Consider the following 21,362-nt stretch of genomic DNA (forward strand, 5'->3'; position numbering starts at 1 on the left):
GTCTGTGAACATTCTGCTATTGAGCTTAAAGAACCAATCTGAGTTTACAGGCAGAATAAATGAAGTTTACAGGAATATGAACTTAAAAGTACAGGGGAGGTTTTGCAGGTACATGAGTCATCAGGGACCCTTCAGGTTTTGGAGTCAGGTCATGGGCACCATGACAAAAAGCCAAGAGGACAACTGACAATGATAATGTGGGATTTGACTCATTACACCCAACTGTGTTATTTACCTAGAATACCATGAATTTTTTTCCTTCTCTCTTTAATAGTCAGGAAACAGCTTGGGGTTTTTTTCTTTTTTTTTTTTTATTTTTTTCCCTTAAGGTGCATCTAAAGCAGCATCAGCCTCAGTAAAGAGAGGACTTTCTGACTGCCAGCCTTCCAGGTTAAGAGACAAATCCTGCTCCAATGACATAAGGTTTTTGAGCTCGATGTTGCAGAGAAAGGCACAGTCACACCGCCCTAGATCAGCTGATGAGTTTGTGGCCCAGGGAAGTCTACTCACTTTGCTGGGGGGTTGTTTTGGTTTTTCCTCTTTAAAAAGTACCAAATATCAACATTTGAAGCCCAGGAAATACAAACTGGGCACCAGAACAGGGTCCAGCTCATGTGCAGGCTGGCCCACCCGTCCCACTGGAGAAGGTGCAGTTTCTTTTCCACCAATGCCTGCAAATGTTCTCTTAGTTAAACGGAGCTAATTAAAAAGACAAAGCCCAATAAGGACCTGTTAAAGCTACAGGTTCCTTGAGAACTTGGATTTCTTCAGTCTTGCTGGAAATCAAAGGTATAAATTATGATAAAAGTTTGCCTAAATAACTATATTTCCTCACTGAAGCAGCTATTTATCTGAAACTACAGCAAAGTACCACAGGGCTTCAGAAAAAGAAATCAACAAATTTGCCTGAAAAATGTATTTCCTGCACTTGTTTTAATCCATGTATGTGGCTGGCATACAATTTCTGTTTGATTGAGTGTACCCCATTAAACTGCTCTGGACAGGAGCTGTGCCCTGACAGCAGCTGGTAATGGTGCAGGGCAGTTCAGCAAGTGTCCCCTGCAGTGAGAGCCTCCTTGCAGCCTGCAAGGCATTAACAGAAGTGCTTGTACCTGAAGAGAAATTTAACTTTTCTTTTTTCTTTTCCCTGTTGGGATCTCACCCTGCACTCTTTGCTCTCTGCTGCCTCGAGTCTGTTCTCTGTGGGCTGTGGTAACACCAGTACTGATCTGGATGCCCTGCACCTTCCAAAGATGTGAAAAGCAGCTCAAATGGTGGCTCAGGTGTAGTTCAGTTACCTGTTTTTCAGGAAACAGTGTGTTCATGCAAGTACCAGGGTGTTTGATTTCAGCAGGGCCTATGTTAATGTTCATACTGCTTAGCACGGACTGGGGATGCCAACTTCAAGGAAGTCTGGGGCAGTGCTTAACTGCAGTAGAAGCTGCTGGCATCACCTGAGGCTGAGTTTGAAAAAACCCTATGATGACCTGCATGTGCTTTTCAAATACCTTTATTCTAGGTATTTTATTTTTCAAGCCGAATTGGAGGTGCTCAGTGATGCTGAATCTTAAAAAGAAAGAAAACTAAAACCAGTCAGATTTGCTCTTGAAGTCTTGGTGGCCTAGCCTGGGCACTGAGAAATGGATTCATGGGTCTGCTGAGAATGTCCTGAAGTGTTAAAGAGGGACTAGCAGGGCTGGATCCCACTGCAGGATGTGCACAAGGGATCCTGCATGTGATCCCCTGGCCACGTACCAAGTGTCCCTACAGACCTCTGCTGCACCAGCCCTCCACTCTGACAGGCAGTGTGGCAACTGGGAGAGCTGCTTTGGGAACACATCAGATAAAAATAGCCCCAAACCCCCGTGCTCTCCTCTCCACCACGTACAGTCACACACAGGAAGGGTCCCATCCACAGAGGCCGTACTAGATGGAATGGGATAAGCAGGCAACTTGCAGCTTGCCTTAAGGAACGAGACACAAAGTTATAAAGCCCTGGAAGAGCTTGTCAGACATTTATACAGGATTTCCTAGAGCAGGTAAGGAGAAGATCCACTCATCAGGGCCCTGGCTGCAGGAGGAACTGCAGGAATTGCTCTGTGCACATCCTCTGTTAGAGGTTCCAGCTCGTCCTTCTGACTTTGAAATCCACAAGTGGGTTCTCTTCACAGTGGCAGAGCTGAGGTAGGAAGAAGCTGTGGAGGCATATTCCAGTATTTCAGGGCAAAAAATGTGTTTATTTCAACAAATAAATATTCTTATTTAAAGTGGTGATATTAAAGGTAAAAATTGCAACATAGAAAGTCATCCAAAAAAGTTACAAACCCTCATTCCATATCTTCCTGTTTTCAGCACAAAGAATATTCCAGTAGACTGTTGCTCTGCAGCCTGTTAGCAGAGAAGGTGATTGGGTCCAGTTGACTTGGTAGAACCAGAATCAGAACAGATTAAACTAATTCCATCCACCCATCTTGCCAAGGAAACATTCAAGCCCTTCCATCTCATTTCAGTATCCAGTGAAGACATAAGAGCTGCTGGATGGGGAAATCCTTGGAGAGGAGCCCTGGGGTTTCCTGAAATGAGGCAGTCTCAGAAACCAAAGGTGTCAAAGCAGGGAGTCCTGACACAAACAGTTCCCAAAGTGTCACGTTCCTGGAACCAGCAGGCAGGGAAGGACACTCTGGGACAGTCCTGCGGGGCCTGGAGCAGCCCAGGTTTCTTTGTTCCCAGCTGGTTGAACAGTATCCATCTTTCCCTGATAGCCAGGGGCCTTCCTGGTGCCCATTGTCTGTCTTATCTGCCACACAGTCACTGGGGCAAGGATTGTCTTTTAGGCTCTGCTTACACAGCAGCTGCTGGCTCGGGAATAGCTGCAGCAGGATGATCCATGTGAACACTCATTCCACAGGCAGGATGATCCATGTGAACACTCATTCCACAGCTCCTGGTTCATACCATACCTTAAGTGGAGCAGCCTCAGTGTGTCACTGTGCCTTACAAAGTTAAGCGAGACCTGGGACTCAGTTCAGGGTTTCTAGTCACTTCTCCTTTATAGAGAATTCAGCTTTAGGAAAAGCACTTGAAATGCTCCTGAGAATGACAAATAACACATGAGTAAATCCTGCTCCAAAACCATAAAACCCAATTTAAAAAAAAAAAAAAAAGGCATGCACTTCTAATCTAATCTACTGGCATAGGCATATAAAGCAGAATTAATTGATAAACATATAATTAATTGATAAAAATCATAAAAGCCATAAACAAAGCCTTTTCAAAAGGTAATGAATGAGTAATCCAAGCAGACAGTGTGAAAGGCCCATTGCTGCTGTGGGGCCAGACTAATTTGACTATCCATACCCTAGGGTAGAGTTATTAAAGGATAAAAGCTTTGAACATTGTTGCAGAGTTCAATGAAAATAAAAACTTTTACTCAACATATAGAAGCTCTCAGAAATGCAAATGAAGTGTTAGAATGCATAAAGAGGGCAAATAATTAAATATTATGGTTCTGTTTAACAAACTGCTTCTTTGCATGCAATTACTACATCCTGGGCTGGTCTGAGAAAGGAGAACAGGAATAAAGCTCAGAAAAAGGAGCATGAGCAGAGACCTGCAAGGACAGTTTGCTGAAGGAGGAGTAAAACAGGGAATTGAGAGTGGGGAATGGTTTGGGTAAGGGCTGTTTCTCTGGGGTTGGGTCGTGCATCTCTCTGCATTTTGCTCTGGTGGGGGTGTGGGGAGGAAAGCACTCGGATTGTTTCGTTTCCCCATCTTTGTGTTCCAGTTCTCGTGCCCTGAGTGCCATGCAGAGCACACACACTCCACGCCACAGGTCACAACACCACGTCCTTTTAGTTCCCCTCCAACAGAAACACTTTGCCCAGCCTGAAACCCTGCTCCCACTCCCCAGCCATCCTTCCCGACGGCCGCCTGCCCTTCCGTGCTCGCCCAGCCCCGAGTGCTCGTGCTTCCCTTCCAGGCCTCCCGGTGCCGGAGGTCACAGTTGACCATTGCAAGAACAATAAGGATTTTTAGGGGCATTATGACTGGGTTAGTAAAACACAGCTGCCCCTGAAAGTCCCTCATTTTTCTTGCTGCCGCTCAGTCCGTCCCTACGAGGGCAGGGTCTGGCAGGGTCCTTTCTCTCCAGCACGACTGTGCTGTCTCACGCTGCTGTGCCCGGGAATACCCAGGAACACCCCAGTCCCAGTGCCCAGGAACACCCCAGTCCCAGTGCCCAGCCCACACGGCAGCAGAAGGTGTGGAAGTGCTTTGTCATCCCTGTGGGCTCCTCCTCAGCGAAGGCTGGGCTGAGTTTCAGCGTCATGCCAGATGGCTCGTCTGTCACTCACTGGGAATGCCACCAAACAGAGGAATGCCACCAAACAGAGCCTGGCACAGCTATCTGCAGGCAGCCCTGGAATACCCAGCCACTAGGGCAAAAGGCAGGAATGCCTTGTCCTGCAGATACTCGTGGTACTGGCTCTCAGGTGAGCACTGCTGCTTTGTCCAGGAGAAGTGGAGCCCCCAGGGCTGACGGACTCTGCACGTCCCACACTCCTGTGTCATAACCCACGATCCTTGGGGCACTCAGAGCTCCCCAGGGCACTCAGAGCTGCTCAGCCACAGCACCCAAGTTCCCGTGGAAGAGCTCACATCCATCTGCAGAAGCAGTTGCTTTTAATTAATTAATAAAGCTGGGATTTTAATGAGGGAATTACTACTGATTTCTCAACAACTTTCAGCTTAAGTAATATCTGAAAAAGATCTATACATTTACAGCTCAAAAGGTGCCAGGTATTTGGCTGGGAATTTTCAACCTTCATTCACAAGTCCTCCTGGAAAGCCCAGCCCAGCCCAGCATGTCCTTCGGGCAAGGAGTAACATTTCCCTTTTATTGGATCAGTACTTCGAATTTCATGGCAGGGGACCCAACAGAAAGTACAGGCAGATTCCCACAATTCTGCTCTTTTGTTTCCCCATAAACTCTCTTTGTAGAGAGCTGGTGTGGGCCCCATCCCTTGGTGGGCTTGCAAGGATCCCTGCAAGCTGCTGCCCTTGAGAGGGACTTTGTGACATGCCTGAGGGCTTTCAGGAGTTTCAGAGTGTTCAGGAGTTCAGAAAAGCTCTCAGGGTTTTTCTTCTTTCCCCCTTCCCCCCCTTTGCAGTAAAAACATCACATCATATCCCTCAGCAAGGGATCCTTTCCCCAGTTCCTGGTTACAGGCTGTGAAGAACAAAGTGGTTGAGTGTCTCTGAAATGCTGTGAGGTGAGATGTGAATGGCAGCACAGGGATCTCTGGAGCAAAGCATCATGTTTGGAGCTGTTCACATGTGCCATCTCCAGGGACACACACACAGCTGGTGTGGCCACTCTGAGGCTTGGGGAGTCACACAATACAGTACAACACCATACCAGTATCCTCACCCATCCCACAGGGGATGGTTTTCCACGGTAGCAGTCAACCTGGCATCCAAAAACCTCGGAAACCTTCTCAGAACTGTACAAAGCCACACCTTATTTTCATCTAGAATTTCTTCTAGGGCTTGCAAGTCAAGGGAAAACAAACCCCGTGCCCTGATCTGGTAATAAAACATGAGCCGTGATTCAGATCCAAATATTATTTGCCTCTTTGAAAAAGTTACAACAGCAGTATAAGAATAATTTTTAAAAAAGCAGCAGCCCTCTGAATGCTAATGACGTTGGTGTCCTAAATGAAGCATAAAAGCCAGAGCCTGTGAGAAGCAGAGCATGAGTCAGAGCGTCAGCAGTCCCACACTGAAAGCAGCACTCACGGCTGCTTCATTCATTTAAGGAATCAATTCCTTTGTAATGAGCATCAAGTAGTTTTTAGGACTAAAATGAAAATGAGATGCATGCTGTTATTATTATTTTCAAAAGTTCTTTTTTTTTTTTTCTTGGATTGACAATAAACAAGTCTTTGCAGTTGGAAGGAGCCCCAGGCAAGGACCAGGTCCCTGCAGCACTGGCTGCTGTACCATCATGGAAGAAAATCTGAGGAGCCCCTGCCCTAGGGAGACCACAACCTCCCTGGCAGCCAGGACCCCACCAGGAGCAGGCTGAGCACAGCCAGGGCACGGAAAAGCTGGGGTTGTTGCAGATTGGTGCCTGGGCAGGCTGTCTCACCCGCGATTTTATTTTACTTGCATTGGGTCACTGGCAGAACCCGGCGAGGATGGGTGTGTGCTGCTCTAGGGAACAGCCTTCGTGGAGGCTTTACATGTTCCCTCTTGGATTGCAAAGGCAGCACGAGGCTGTGTGCTACAAGGAGAGGGAATCCTGCCCAAGCTGCTCTCGGCTCCCTGCTGTCCCAGTTCCACTTCTAGATAAAGCACAACCAGATTCTGATCTTTAGAGCACACATCTCTGGGTTACACTCGTCCTAACATGGTGATTTGGGCCTCTAGGATTTTCGGTGTGTTGGATCTGAAACTCAGAAAATGCGAGAGCAACACCAAACCAAAGCAAAGGTAGAAAATTACTGCAGTTTCTAGAATTCTTCCAGCTTTAGTCATTGAAGGGGATTGTTAGAAACGGACAAAGGGCTGTTTCCCTTAATTTTTTTAAGTGTGAATTTTGTCTTGACAGTTTCCTTTCAGAAACAAAAATTGAAAACAAATTGTCCCATGCACAAAACAAAGGGACAGATCCTCAGCTGGAATGGACTGGTATAACCAAGTGAATAACACCCACTCACAGGAGAGATTCTGGGCCTTTTAACAGCAGCTGCCGATCCTGCTCTGCCCGGACAAGAGCTTCAGCCCCTGGGTTACATGGCAGCAGTGCTGACTCCATGTAGCTTGGAAAAGATGAAGGGCTGCCTTCAGAGCAGCTAAAAACACAGCAGGCCTCCAAGGACTCCGGGACTGTACACTTCCCAAACCTGGAGCTGACTCCAGGTGCATGAGCTGGCGGACACAACAGCGAGAAAACAACCATAGCAGCGTGGCTGGCCCAGGTTTTTCTCTCAAAACCAAGGCTGATCACCATCTTGAAAATTACATGGACAGTCCCCAAGAAAATATTAACTGTGCAGCACAGAACAAATGCACAGTGAACTGGGATCCTTCCCAGCCAGTCCTGCTCCCAGGAGACACTGTGGCACAGCCCAGCTGCACCCTGTGCTTGGGGAATGCTGTCAGCCATGAGCCAGTTGCCCAGAGCAGCAGCTCCTGGCTTTGGGTCGTGCCAGCACGAACGGTGACCCTCGCTGGGCTGTCCCTGTGCAGGCCCAAGCGGCTCCAGAGGTGCTGATGAGAGCTGGGTTCATTCATCTCCCTCACCCAGAAGAAAACAAAAATACACACATTAGGAAAATTCGGGAAGTGTCTCCCTTTGCCAAGGAACAGCCAACATCCCCATTGCCGCTGTCTCCAGCAGCGAGAGCTGCCCGGCTGCGATTCCCATCCACACGGATCCAGCACAGTCCCCTGGGAGAGCCAGTGCACAGGGGGTGCCCTGCCTGGGACCCCAAAGTGAAGGAACCTGAGCACTGATGGAAGAGCACCCATTCTCCAGGGCTGTCAAGGGGTGGGGTTGGCCACGTGCGTTTGACATTTCCTCTTTCTTTGCAATCCTCAGTTTGGAGTGTCACTTTTTTCTCCCACTCCCAACATCAGCAGAGGAGCTGGGAAGCCAGAGTTATTTTTAGGAGATGGTACATTTAGGCCCTGTTAATCTTGACTGGGTCCCTTTGAAAATGGCAAGGTTGGATAATCAAACACATTACACAGACTTTCCATGGAGCTGCTCTGCAAACCAGCCTCCCACTGTTCAGATACCCAGGAGTCAATAGTTCCAAGAGGAGCTGTTTGATGCTGCCCTGGTTTGGCTCACTGTGGTGACCTCACCAGCATTTATACACAGAGCCTTGGAGAACAAGCAAATTAAAGCAGCTGACTTTTAAGTATATAAAATAAAACACTTAGTCATCAACAAGTCTGCTAGAGGCTGCCACATTACGCTGGTCTTGAGTGGCAAGAGACCATAACCTGGCTCAGGCTGGCAAAGAAGAGGGTGGCAGTGCTGCCTGGTCAGAACGCCTGCATGTGGGCAAAACACACCCAGAGCAACTCAGAAGGGATCTTGCTGGTGTGATGACTAACATACTAAACTGGCTGGCACCAGGACGGGTACAGGAAGGGGAGAACATGCCAGGGGAGGAGCTGTGGCTGGAAGAGGCTTCGTGGCTCCTAGAAAATTAACCAGGGCACGGCCAACCAGCTTGGCCACCGCTGTCCTATTAAAAGTCTCAGCCACCAAAAGAAGGGGGAGGGCACATCCAAACAGCCTGTTCATACTGGTCCCTGGTTCATGCTGTCAGACCGTGTCCAGGACTGGCTGGAGGAGTCCCAGGACATGGTTGTACCCAGGACCAAGCTCAGCACACGGCCCTCAGTGCTGGGCTGGCTGGTGCAGCTGTGAGCCAAGGCTCTGGCACAGGGCACAGCAGTGCTGGAGAAGCCCACGCAGGCTGGAAGGTGGAGGGATGGCAAGCAGCAGTGCACAGATCCCTGCTGGCTCCCAGAGGAGTGTGTTACCACAGAGCTGTGCCTGGACTGATCACCGACAGGAAAACAGCCACGCTGCTGGCCCCGGCCTGCCAGCACTGCCGTTAGTTCTGAGCCTGCCTAGGCTCTGACCAGCAAGGTAAGAGAGAAGTGCCAGAGCAAAGGGGCTGCCTGGCTTGGGCTCTGCTGGAACAGAGTCTGGTCTGGACAGCATTAAGGGAAGCAAAAAGTTATAGGAGAGCAGCAGGAAATTACTGAGCGAAAGGGTTTTTTAAATCATTTCTCTTCAAACAAAACTAAGGCATTACCATGAGGTAAAGGGCCACACCTTGCTACTTACACAGCTCTGCTGACAAGACCAGCTTTTCCGTAGTTATTCAAATCTAATGAGTTCTGGGTGCCTAACTCACTCTTTTAAGCTCATTTTCGAACTCCAGCCAAAAATCACTTTCTGATTCACCACTTTCTCAGGCACACCAGTACTCAGAGACTGCCTGCAGGCTGGTACTGCGCCGTACAAAGTACATAAGCACAAGTTTAATTACTCCGTGGACCAGGGATGTGATTAATCGTTTGCTTTAAGTTAAGCATGTGCTTAAGCATGCTACTGACCCAGAGCTTTAAGTGGATCTGTCAGGTGTTCTGGTGCTCTCCATTTTCCAGTTCTTTGAGGCCCAATAAGTGGAAAGAATATAAGAATATTCTTATGGTCCTATGCTCTAAAGAATTCACCCCAAGTCCAGTTTCTGACTTTTTAAAGTCAGAAACTTTGGACTTATTCTGCCCATGTTTACACCAATATTGATTATGGGCATTACAATAGTAAGTATATGCTCAGAATGTATTGGCATTAAACCAGGAGCTAATTATTGTCATTTACAAGCTTTTAAAAAGCATCAGGCTCAGGTTTTACTTCAGGTAAGAACTTAGATTAATTTCATTTGCACACTTTGTGGATTCGTCCCCTTATGTCTGAGCAGTGTACAAAGTCCTAAAACAATTATGAAGCATATAATTAAAACTATTGCCCCTGCTAGCAGCAGACTCATCGCATGGAAGAACTCAAGCATGAAATGTGCATCAGCTATGGGTGGTCACGTAAATTCACATTTCATTACCCCCAGCGTACACGATCCTGGGCATTTTTGTCACTGTGCTTTTCCACCTTTCCAGCAAAGGCTTACTCCCAGTTCATAAAAATTTAGGAAGGTCAAATTGCATCCATTCCCCTGGGAGGAGCAAGCAGAGGAGACTGGGACCTGAAAGCTTCACTTTTTTTTTTTTTGGTGTATTTTTCTTTAAGGAACAACTGCCCCTTTTATGCCTCAGGAAATCCCCGCTCAGGGAGCCGGGATGGAGCGGGCAGGGCGGCTTCTCGAGGCAGGCGTGTGACCCCCGTGCAGTGCCAGCATCCCCACGGCAGCAGCACCCACCCCGAGTGCCCCAGGAACACTGACATGGAACATGAACGAGCCAAGAGGCTTCAAACCGGAGCAAAGCGTGAGCAAATCGATTTTCAACAACCGAGGGAGAGCACAGAGGGTTTGGTTACAAGAGAGGAGGCACGTGCCTCTGGAGGAGCCTTCTTGGAGGAAGAAAACAGATACAATAATTGATAAACGTTTTGGCTGCTCCTCCTAAATAATCCCGTCACATGCTCTTCCTTGCCAGTACATTCGTGAAAAGTGCCTATTTTGGATACTGGGGCACAACAGAGAAGAGACAGAACCCCACAGTTCCCTGAGAGGTACACTCACTCTTCTCGCAGCACTAGACCTCAAGCTTTTAAACTATATTGCTTTCTGCTTAAGATGTGGGTCTTTTGTTGGAAGTTTACAGCTTTTTTTGATGGAAAACGCAGTAAAATCCTCCACAGAAAATGAAGTTTACATTACTAGGGAACCCAGCTTAGTGCTGCAGGTGTGGGAGAATTTACATGACTTTTTCTCTCATTTCAGCATTACTTCTCACTGGTAACTCTGAAATGTTTCTCTAAAGGGACCAGATTGCCAGGTACAAGTTCAATAACCACTGGAAATGCCCACTGGGTTTGGGTCCAACTCTATATATCCAGAAGCTCTTTACAGCTCATTTGCTGAATGTAATTAATTGAACTAGGCAGGATTTGGCAACATGACGCTGAACTAATGCCCTTAAAATTGCTGATAGTTTAGAGCCATAAGAACAGATTAGAGAAACCCAGTAAACCCAATTCACTTGCCATGGAGATTGAAAGAAAGGCACAGCAACGTTCAGAACTGCTGAATGCTGCAGGAACACCCTGGTGCTGGTGCCTGCGGGTGCTCAGGGCCCGACCACCAGTGACCTGTTACAGGAGCAGCTTCTCACCTGCAAGTTTTACACCTCTCACACCAAAGCCATCGAGCAAATCTAAGAGTTAAGTGAAATCTTGACAGTTAACTGAAAGGGTTAAGTGAAATATTAAGCATCTGTGACTCAAAGCTGATTGTACAAGCTTCCTGGTTAGGGGCATAAGAGCTGTACGTGGAGGGTGCTTCTCCCATCCTCAGGTGTAAACTCGCCCAGTGAGACACCCTGACCCTGGAGCCACCTCCCCTTTCCTTCTGCCTTCAAAGTAAGTCCAGACCAAGGACCCGCTTTTTAGGCTGATGAAGTTTAACCAAACTCCATCTTAGGAGAATTAGGAATCATTTTGCCAGATACTTCTAATGAGACACTTCAGTGAGAATGAGATGTTGTCAGTTAATGCTCTACCAGTGCCCAGATTTATGATTGCTGTTCAACACTGCAAGGGGTGCACAAGAAATGCTTGGGAAAAGGGGAAATTCTGTCCCTCTGAAAATATTATTAACAAATGAGGTTTCTGGCTGTCAGGTAATAGCTCAGCAGTGCTGCTTACATTCAAAGCCATGCCTGGAATAGTCAGGTTGTAGCAAATTTCATTAAAAGAAAATCTTTAGTTGCTGTGGAAATCATTCTGGTGGGAGATTATGTCTGGAGGCTGTATTGGGTTGTACTGCATTTCTTTCACCTGCACTGGAGTGTTTCCTTCAGGGTGTGGATTGACTCAAGGGGGAAAGGAGAGAAGAGAGGAAGAGCTCAGTCACCACATCGATCCCACCATCTCCTGTGCACTGCACAGGCCACAGGCAGGAGAGGCCCAGGGAGGATGAGATCCTGGCCACGGAGCTGGGTCTCTACAGAAATCCTGCTTTATATGTATTTTTAAGCACCTAAACCCTGCTAGCTGCCTGCAAACAACTAACCATAATTTGGCATTACTGTAACACTGATAGCTGGCTAATTAAAAAAAGTTATGAAAGGTTTGAAAGTGACAATTTCCAAACAGTTATGAACATACTGCTATGAAATGATAGAGTGCTCGTGGCTGTTTGTCTGAAAACATTACTAGTCACCAAAATTAGAGCACAGGACAAATCCTGGGCTGGTGCAGATCAAGAGATCTCCACTGGCTTGCAGGAGATGTTTTATTTAGCATTGGGCACAGCTGCTGTTTCTTTGGAGAGCTCTAAATTCATTCTGTGATGTAGGCAATCTACAAGCCCAAATTATGTATTTTAAGATTAAACTCCTATCAAATGTTTCGAAATTAAACTACAGTTTGTGTTCTTTTTGTAGGCAATAGTACCTTAAAAGTATAAAGACATCCAAAACTTTATGTAACTAGTATTACATAACACCTTATGAGCCTTAGACTGGCTCATAAGCATTTTCCTTACTCTGGATTTATTACATTTTTATTTGGGGCATGTGAAACAACTTGCTGTACAAGTGCATTTATTCACATGGGGCTGGGCTGGGGGGGAAGAGTTCATTCTGGTGGGAACTCGAAGGAGAGAAACTTATTGCTATGTTTGCAAAGAAACACTGTCAGAAAAAATGTTGGTTCACTGTGTCTCACTGCCCTTGATGGCCATTGATACAGCAAGTAAATTAAGTCCTGGAAGGGGGCTAGAGATAGTATTAGTTTTAAAGGCTGAGTGCTCGCAGCCCCTCCAGCTGCCTATAGCATTAATGCCATAAATACGTGTGAATGTTCTCATTCAGGCTGGAATTTATTCCCCAAAGAGATGCAAAACTAGCTCAAATACGCTGCAAGAGAACCAGACCCTTCCAGTGAAGAGAGTGCAGTACGTGAATCCTGGAGCTAAATTTAGGCTGGGACTTGGAGTAATTCTGATCTCAGAGTAGCACTCGGAGGTGCAGCTACAAACACTGTGCAATGATTCAGTGAAGTGCTGCTCCTTTGTTACGATATTGTGGATGACATTTTGGGAGCTCTCTGCAGACTCAGATTTAAGAAATTCAGCTTAGGTTACTCAGTTAAATTTCATTGTTCAGTGAAATAGTTTAGAAAAAAAACCAGCTTCATTTAAGTAGTTTTTAAAATGTGGATTCAAACTGGTTCCGGGTGTGTAAGACAGCAAACATTCTTAGTATATTGAAAGCTTTATGTCAAAGGTACTGCTGAATAATCCACAACATGGGTACTGTAAATATCTGATTATGTTTTTTCACAAATTACATTATTTGTTTGGTTTTATGGCCCAAGGAAAGTTAAAATGGGCAAGCTCGTTTGTGATTGAGCACCTTTCTGTTCCTGGTTCTGTACAACTGTTATATTTGCATGGGAATGTTTTCCTCCTCTAGAAATATTTCCTTCAAAATTAACAGATAAAGTCACAATTATACAAAATATCTCTGTAGTCAAAGCAGATTTTGTAATAAAAAATAGCTTTAAATGCAACTAAGACTTCAAGTCTGCTTTTATGGTATCCTTCAGGTGTAAAATACACTCAGAACACCAGAATTGAGGAAACTTTTATCTTTCATAAAAAATCAAAACTGCATTTACAGTTTTAAATCAAGCATATTTTAACTGAACTACATTTAAATTCTTCTTTATGAAACAATCTCTCTTTTCATACAGGATTTTTCATGCATATTCTGGCTCCAAAGCTCAAAATCAGTTTGCCACAACTTGTTTCCCTGGAATTCATCAAAAGACTGAAAATCCAAGTGCCAAGGAGCCAAGTTCCCGGCCACGGCGCAAACTGTCCGACCAATCCCCACCGCCTGAAAGTCCCAGTTCTCAGAATGAGCTGATGCTTTAAACAAGAGATCATAATCAAAATCATGATTCCTGACAAAGTCTCAGTATTTCACCCTATAAATTCCTAATTCATTTTCCAGCATTCGCAGGTTCCTGCTGGCTCCACCCTCTCAAATATCAGCAATTGCTGCTGCTCTTAAAGAAAATTCCACTTTGGGGAAACGTGATATTATTCCAGATGTTTTGGTATATGGCAGTTCAGTCTAACCCAACCTGATCATGGCTCTGTAATGCAGCTGAGCCTTGAGCAGCTTCTGGAATTTATTCCTTAAACTACTGCACTTGCATTTTTGAATTTAACCCTACTGACAGTCATGCAACCAAAAGCCCCGTTCTTTGTAACGACAGAGCCACTCCTAAAGAGGGTCTTTCCAAAAACATAAAACCATGACTAATTTTAGCAGGCCTTTGGGCCACTGTAGATCAGTTCCTACAGGCTGCTGATTGAATTAAAGTGGTTTAAATTGTGTTCCTCGCCATATTTTAAGAGATTTTGCTGAATGAAATCTGCTTTCAAAGTTTATAGTTTGAGGAAATTCCATACTTGGAACAGGGAAAAAAAAAAAAGAGAAAAAGTAAAGTGCATTTATAGAGATTCAAAACAGCTGTAAGAACTGGAATGTCACTATTTCATTTCATCAGATTTCACCAGGAAAAGGATGGGAAGAGCCCCTGTCCTGCCTCCAGCCATCCGGGACTGACCCCTTCACCAGGCTGGACAGCTCAGGGTAACATTTCCTCCTCAAAAGCAGCGTGCATTCCTCACTCCTCCATGGTCTGTCATCCACACCACGACTGTCCAGTAACTGCCTGAGCAAGACTCCAAAGCCTTGGTCAGATGGGACATTTTGTAATTAAAATAATAATAATAATGAATGACAACATTAGCAGGCACGATCTAGGAGTCAAGACGACAGTCCTGGACCTATAAGTGGTGTCACTAACAAACCTGTATTGGGAAAATCCTGAAATCCTGCATGCTGCCATGGAGTGTGGGCACGTCATCCACCCACGGGGATGTCCAGGACACCGGGAAGCACTTTCTGCCAATGGACAGGAAGAACAAAGGCCTGTTGCCTGCTGCCACAGAAGGGAAAAACCAACAGCCTAAGCCCCCTAAACTGATAGGCTAAACCAAGATCCAAATAAAATTCAAGAAGTCTATCCCAAATCAAATCTACCAAGCAATGCTTGGAAATATTTTGATTATTCAGTGCTAAAGAAATATGCCATGAATCCATAGCCCACCAGTTATGCAGGGAAGAGGAAGCTGTCCCTGGACCAGCATCACCCTGGCTCATTTCCTTCAGTCTGCAGCCACGTGATTTCTTTTCCACACCACTGCTGGCTCACACCAAGGCCCATGGGAATGCACAGGCTGGTGGTGGGATCTGAAAGGCCCATTCTGCCCTCAGCAAGGAAGGGTTTCTCAGCACCAGTGTCGGACACTCCCCTCTTTGGGATCGGAGCAGTTGAGATCCTCCTGGTAGGATCACCACGTGCACCCTCTCCCTGCTCACTCCAGAGCAGCCAAATCCAAGCAGAAACCTCTCTCCCAAGCAAAGATCACACCAGCAAAAGGGACAGTGCTGTGCCTTGGGGAAGCCACACAGATCCACCAGTCTTTGTTTGACAGGGATGTCACTTGGACTGCGGGAAGGAGCCAAAGCCTCAGAGGTGTGTTCCTGCCTGTGGACCAGCACCAGCCACCCTGCAGCCTCTTCTAGGCTCTCCTACCCTCCTCCTCTCCCCTCTGGGACCTGTCCCTTTTGGGTCCTCAGGAAGGGAAGTGATGAAATCAGCACAAGCTGGAAAGATTTTCTCAAGTGGGCCAGCAGTAGGAAGGGAGAAGCACATTCCCTTCCACGTCTGGTTTGCTTCTGTGTGCTGGAGAGCTGGCACAGAGCACAGCCCGGGCTTGGGGTTTGCCATCTGCAGATGGAGCCAAGAGCAGAGGGGAAAGTGTCTGCAGCTGGGTGTTCACTCACTGCCTCGCTCCTCTGAGAGTTTGTCCTTACTAAGGGTGCAAGGCTCTAACACAAGCATGTCCAGGCTGCTGTGAAAGGTCTGGACTGGACCGCAGAGCCAATACCAGGCCTGGTCTGACTCTAACCTGCCCCTGTTTACATGTATTTGTAACCCAGACACCGCAGACTTGCTCTGCTCTGTGCCCTCCTGCAACTTAAAATACAGCCCTGGCTCGAAGGTCTCTATTTGCAAACATAGAGGAACAGCGGTTCTTAAATTGCAGGCAAACATTTGACTTCACTCAGGGCAATTCAAAGAATAAACTGCACGAACCCCACCCTTCTGCCTAGATAGTTTTCTTTCAGGCCTTATCACAGATAAAATATGGCCCTTTTTTTTGTTGTCGAAGGAGTAGAACCTGCCAAATATTTACCAACTCTTTCAGAAGGCTGAAAATGTCACTCCTACAGTGTAATAAACTTCCCCGGAAAGGCCCTGATAAATAGAAAGCCTTGCTGTACTGCCCAGAACTAGTTTAGTGTGGCCCAAGTATTGCCAAGTCTGACTGACAAAGAAAGCATATTTGTACACACAGAAAGATTAGCAAGAGAGGCATAAAGTTTAGAAGTGAAAATAAAACAAAGCCCCATTATTAACTGGGGAGGGGGGGAATAATTGAATCTGCATCCCAGAGAGCACAGGACATTGTGAAAGCCTCAGAGCTAAAACAATAATTTAAGAGCTTGTCCACAACTTGCAGCAGAAGCTTGATCCATCTTCTTTAGCATTTGGAAAGTGCTAAACCATGGGCTACCCCCAGCCCAGCCTTCAGAGCAATATTATTTAAAAATAAAATATTTTTACTTTGTAATTTGACCCACAAAAAGCCATTTGGGGCATGAGGGAATGTTCCCTTCCAGCCTGAACTCTAATTCAGAGAGAATGTTTAAACTCCACAGTGTAAAACAGATGCTGAGAAATGTGTCTGCATTGTACTGTATGTTCTTTGGGGCACAGACAGAAGTTGGAAAGTGCCTGTCAATGCAGGGTGTGCAGCTACGATCTAAATAATCCTAATAATGTAGTTGAATGGAGAAAAAACCCCACATTCCTCATATCAGCCAGTCTGTCAACAGAGTTCTAGCAGCTATAGACAACTACATCCACACTAGTGCAAACAGATGAATGTTGCTTAAAAAATGTGTCCTTTCACCTTGGCAAATGCCATCTGAAAAAAAAAATCTAAAAGTGACTAGGGAGTTGGAAGCTCAAAAGTACACATTTAACAAGTCCTGCTGACCATAAAATGCTGAGCACTCACTCCCTCCAGAAGCCAGGCTTCCACTGACTCTTGACTGATGCACTCAAATGAACAGACAGTAACTCAAGCTATGCTACACAGTGCTCCAGAATAGGTTTCAGGGGAACAAAACTTGCCAGAGTTACTTAAAGGCAGGAAGAAATGAAATTGTTTCTGAGGAAAAAAAAAATAAAAAATCCAGATTATGTTAAACCTGACAAGAGCTAAAGCACAGCATAGTTAAGGAACTCTCCTATGAAAGGGAAAACTTGGGTTTAGCCCACCAGCTAATCCAGGAGCCTGACCAGCAACACAACCAACCTCCACAAATCGCTGCTTGCCAGTGATACGTAAGAAGTTGCACCAGAAGCTGGAAGGAGCACGCTAAGGAGGCAGAGGAATCTGCTCCCCGGCCCCCCCGTTCACACCATCGGGTTTTAATGTTAATGATACGGCCCCGCGTGCCTGAAGTATTTTTACACTATGCTCGTCTTCTTGTAGCTCCGACTCGTTCCAGGGCCGATGATTAGAATCAGATTTCTGTGATTTCACTGCAGATTAATTTCGTTGAGAGCTACAGATCTGCAGGGAGAAGAGGGCTGCAAACAGGCCAGCAGAGCGGGTTTTAACGGGTTCTCTCCTAAAAGAGTAACAGTATCTTTGCCTTTACTCCTTAACTTTCACATACTTTTCCTTTTTCTGGCCACTAGACCGAGTTCTTTGGGAAAACGGGCATACGGGGAAAAGAAATGTGCAAAAAGTTTTCCTTGACATTTTGATTTCAAAGAAAGCTCCCAACCAGTACTTTATGAACAGGTTTATGAAGAGAACAGGCCCAAGTAAGCCTTGACTGCGCCCACTGTCCTTCAAATCAAACAGACCTGAGGGACTGAACACGGGAAACAATTCTGATCTATCAAGGTCTGTATGTCCTGATGTGTGTCAGAGCAACAGCTATTAATACACGTTAGCATGCTGCACACAAGTGTTGGGATACAGGGGGCTGGAGAAGAAAAAAGTAGGCAGAGGTCTATAATAGTATTTGTGGTTTTTTCCTAATTGTAAAACAGTAAATATTGTTATTTTTATGGGCAATTGCAACAGAAAATTGCACTGAGAAGGGGGGTTGTTTGCAAAAATTTAATGGGAACAGAGTATAAAAGTTGTGATTCTATGATATGCAGTCTGCATACACACCTACAGAATGTAGACTCAAACATCAGAGGGAAAGTGAAATTCTAAGTGGCTCAAAAAAAACACACAGGAAGATTTTAATTTTCCATTTGCTTTTATAGACCTTAGCCATGAGAATAGCGTTGCCACTTGGCCTTTTTCCTTACTGGAGGTCAATATCATTGACTTTACAAGAGGGGAGTAAAAACATCGTTACGTAAATCAAAAAAATTATGAGGACTCTCAAAATAATTCTAAGAAGTTAAAATGCAATGTAACATAACACAGAAGGGCACAGAAGTTATAAATACGACGCTATACAAGCCAAGAGTAATATACACACCCGGAGTTGTATATACACCGTGCCCAAAGAAGGAGCACAAACCGGTGTCTGCAGACGCGTGGTGTGCCGAATCCAAATCCGACAAAAAAAAGGGAACATCGGAAGGGTGGGGGGTGAAAACGCTTAGGTGAGTAAGAGGAGAATTCCCGGGAGCCCGGCCACTCCGAATGGATGTGACTAGATTTATTAAAAAAAAAAAAAAAAGGAAAGGAAAAAGAAAACAGATGTGTTTTCTGAAAGTGAAAGCGGAGGGAAGGATGCACATGGTCTTGCGGGAGCGAAACCCGGCGCTCGCTCCCCGCCGAGGCAGGGCCGGGCACAGCGTCCTGCGAGCCGGGGACGGGCCGCCGTGGGGACGGGCCGCCAGCACCGGCGGGACGCGCACGTTCCAGGCCCTTTCGGAGGTGGAAGGAAACAAAATACACTTACGGTTCGCGGAGAACCAGCTCCGTCCTCTGCCCGCGGCGAGCAGGGGCACCCGCCGGCCCCAGCGCCGGGGGAGCCGCGGTCCCCGAAAGCCGCCCGAGCAGCGCCCCGAGCAGCGCCCGCCGAGCCCCCGGGCCGGGCCGGACCCGCTCCCGCACAGCCCCTCGGCCGGGCCGGACCCGCTCCTGCCCCCGCACAGCCCCCGGGCCGGGCCGGACCCGCTCCCGCCGAACCCCCGGACCGGACCGGACCCGCTCCCCCCGGGGCGGCCCCGCGCAGCGGCAGCGCCGCCGCCGCGCTCCGTCTTCGCCCTCTGCGCGCCCGGCAGGTCCCGGGAGCCGAGAACTGGGACTTTGTAGGCCAGTTGAAGACACGAACCTCTCATCTCGCCCGCAAAGACCCAGCCCTCAGCTCGCCCATCAGGCGCAGGCGGCCACTGCACATCGCTATCTTTGACTGAGCCCCTTTCTCTGGCCGGTGCCCGCCGCCAGCACAGAGCCCCCGCCCCGGGGCCACCGGGGACCCCGCCGGAGCGGGGCCGTCCCCCCCGGCCGGGGCAGGCACGACCCGCACCGCCCCCTCCCCGAACTTGCGAGCCGGCCCGGCCCCGCTCCCGCAGCCGCCCCGGACCCAGCCCCGCACCTCGGGCCGGGCCCCGACGCCCATCGTGACTCGGCACCGCCGATCCCGACCCCGCTGCTGCGGGAACTTCGTGCGCGGGGAGAGCGGAGCGAATACACCAAACGGACAGAAAATCCCGAGCCCCCTCCGTTACCTGCTCTGAGTGAGGGGGGGACACGGGAACGGGGCTTCGGGGGCCCCGCGGCCGCTTCCCCGCCCAGAGCCGCAGGTCCTCGGGATTCCGCACAGGAAGGGCTCGGGCTGAGCCACAGCCGAGCGGGGAGCGGCAGCGGGCGGGCGGCCGCGCTCCCCTCGCCTGCCTCCCGCAGCCCAGCGGCTCGCAGATGGGTATTTAAACCGATATTAATCACGGTGGGATTTTTTCTACCCTTCCTCTTTGCCCTTGCAAAAAGCAAAATTAAAAAAAAAATAAAATAAATAAAATGCGTTGCCACAAGGGACGTTGCAACATTTCTCTCGGCTTTTCAAACGCTGCGTTTGCCCCGGCGAGATTGAAGTGTCCCGACACAAGAGCAGCACAGGAGAAGTAGGGGAAAGAGGGGGGGAAAAAATCAAAACCACCCAAAAGCAGAAGGAAAAAAATAATAATTAAAAAAAAGCCAAAATCCAACACCCAAAGCCATCAAACCGGAGAGAGACGAGCTGCTCCGCGCAGCGTTGCGGTCCCGGGCGGCGGGGCTCCCGTCCGGCGCGGACACGCGTCCCTCAAAAGTTCGCTCCACGTGTTGCGGCCGCGTCCCGGGAGGGTCGGCGCGGCCCCGCGCACCGGGGCGGTGCGGGCTCGCCCCGCCGCTCCCGCGCCGTTTAAGGAAGCGGCCAGTCCCCACCCCTGCGCCGGGCAGCTCCCGCCGCAGCCCGGCCCGGCGGCTCCGGCGGCTGAGCCGGGCTGCCCTGCCCGCCCGCCGCCCTGCCCGCCGGCCCGGCCCGGCGCTGTGTCCCGAGCGGAGCCGCGGCCCCGCCGCCCCGGCCGCGCCCGCCCTTCCCTGCGCCGCCTCCTCCCGCCGGGGCAGCCCCGCTCCCACCGAGGGCAGGGCGCGCCCCCTGCCGGCCGCGGAGCGGCACCGGGACGGCACCGGGGGAACCAACCCTGGGGACCAGCCCGGGGTCAGCCGGGGGGACCCCCCCGCTACGCACCCCTCCCTGCATGCACCGAGTGTGCTCACCGCCGGCAGCTCCCTGCGCTGCTCCTGCGCTGCTCCCTGCGCTCATCCCTTCCCTGATCCCTGCACTGCACCTGCATATCTCTCTCCACTGCTCCTGCACTGCTCCTTGCACATCTCCCTGCATGTCTCTCTGCACTGCTCCCCACACGTCTCCCTGCACTGCTCTCCATCCATCCACCCTTCCACTGCACACCTCAAAGCGGCCACAAAGACACCTTGTCCATACCACAGGGGTGTCACAGGACCTCCTCTTCTACCTCCTGTGTCCCGCATCTCTTCATCTGCATCTGCAGTAAGGCTGTGTGAGCACACCTGTATGACCATGAACACCTGGACACAAAGCACAGCTATACATAGGTGGTATAGTTTTTTAACACACACTCAGTTATAAACGTGTTTTAGGAAGATGCTATGAGGCCCTAAAAAGTTTTTTGCTTGTTTTGGGAAGACTTCTACACTGATGCATGAGGTAGCTGTGTGCTCATGCATGATATAACAGCACACTCATGCATGAGGTACCTGTGCACCCATGCACAGTACAATTGTGTGTTCATGCATTACGCAATTGTGAGCTCATGCATGATGTAATTGTGTGCTCATGTGTGAAAAAAAATCAAAGCTAGCAGCCAGAGGCCTTATCTTTTAAACCTTTGGGTTCAGCAGGACACAAATGCACATCTCTGCCATCTACACCAAATT

General features: G+C 48.3%; 1 protein-coding gene across 4 annotated transcripts in view; it reads left to right on the forward strand.

The window, feature by feature from the left end:
* COPRS (coordinator of PRMT5 and differentiation stimulator) overlaps positions 1-2,267 on the forward strand; it is a 146,964-nt gene extending 144,697 nt beyond the window's left edge. For all 4 annotated transcript variants that reach the window (XM_039390165.1, XM_039390166.1, XM_039390164.1 and 1 more), the window contains exon 4: positions 330-2,267. In XM_039390165.1, coding sequence (XP_039246099.1) covers positions 330-703 — 374 coding nt within the window. In that variant the 3' untranslated portion in view covers positions 704-2,267. The remainder of the gene's footprint in view (positions 1-329) is intronic.
* The last annotated feature ends 19,095 nt before the right edge of the window (positions 2,268-21,362 follow it).

Source organism: Pipra filicauda, unplaced genomic scaffold (assembly GCF_003945595.2).
Source record: "Pipra filicauda isolate LSUMZ 115617 unplaced genomic scaffold, ASM394559v2 scaffold80_size11013439_pilon, whole genome shotgun sequence".
Classification (NCBI taxonomy): Eukaryota; Metazoa; Chordata; class Aves; order Passeriformes; family Pipridae; genus Pipra; species Pipra filicauda.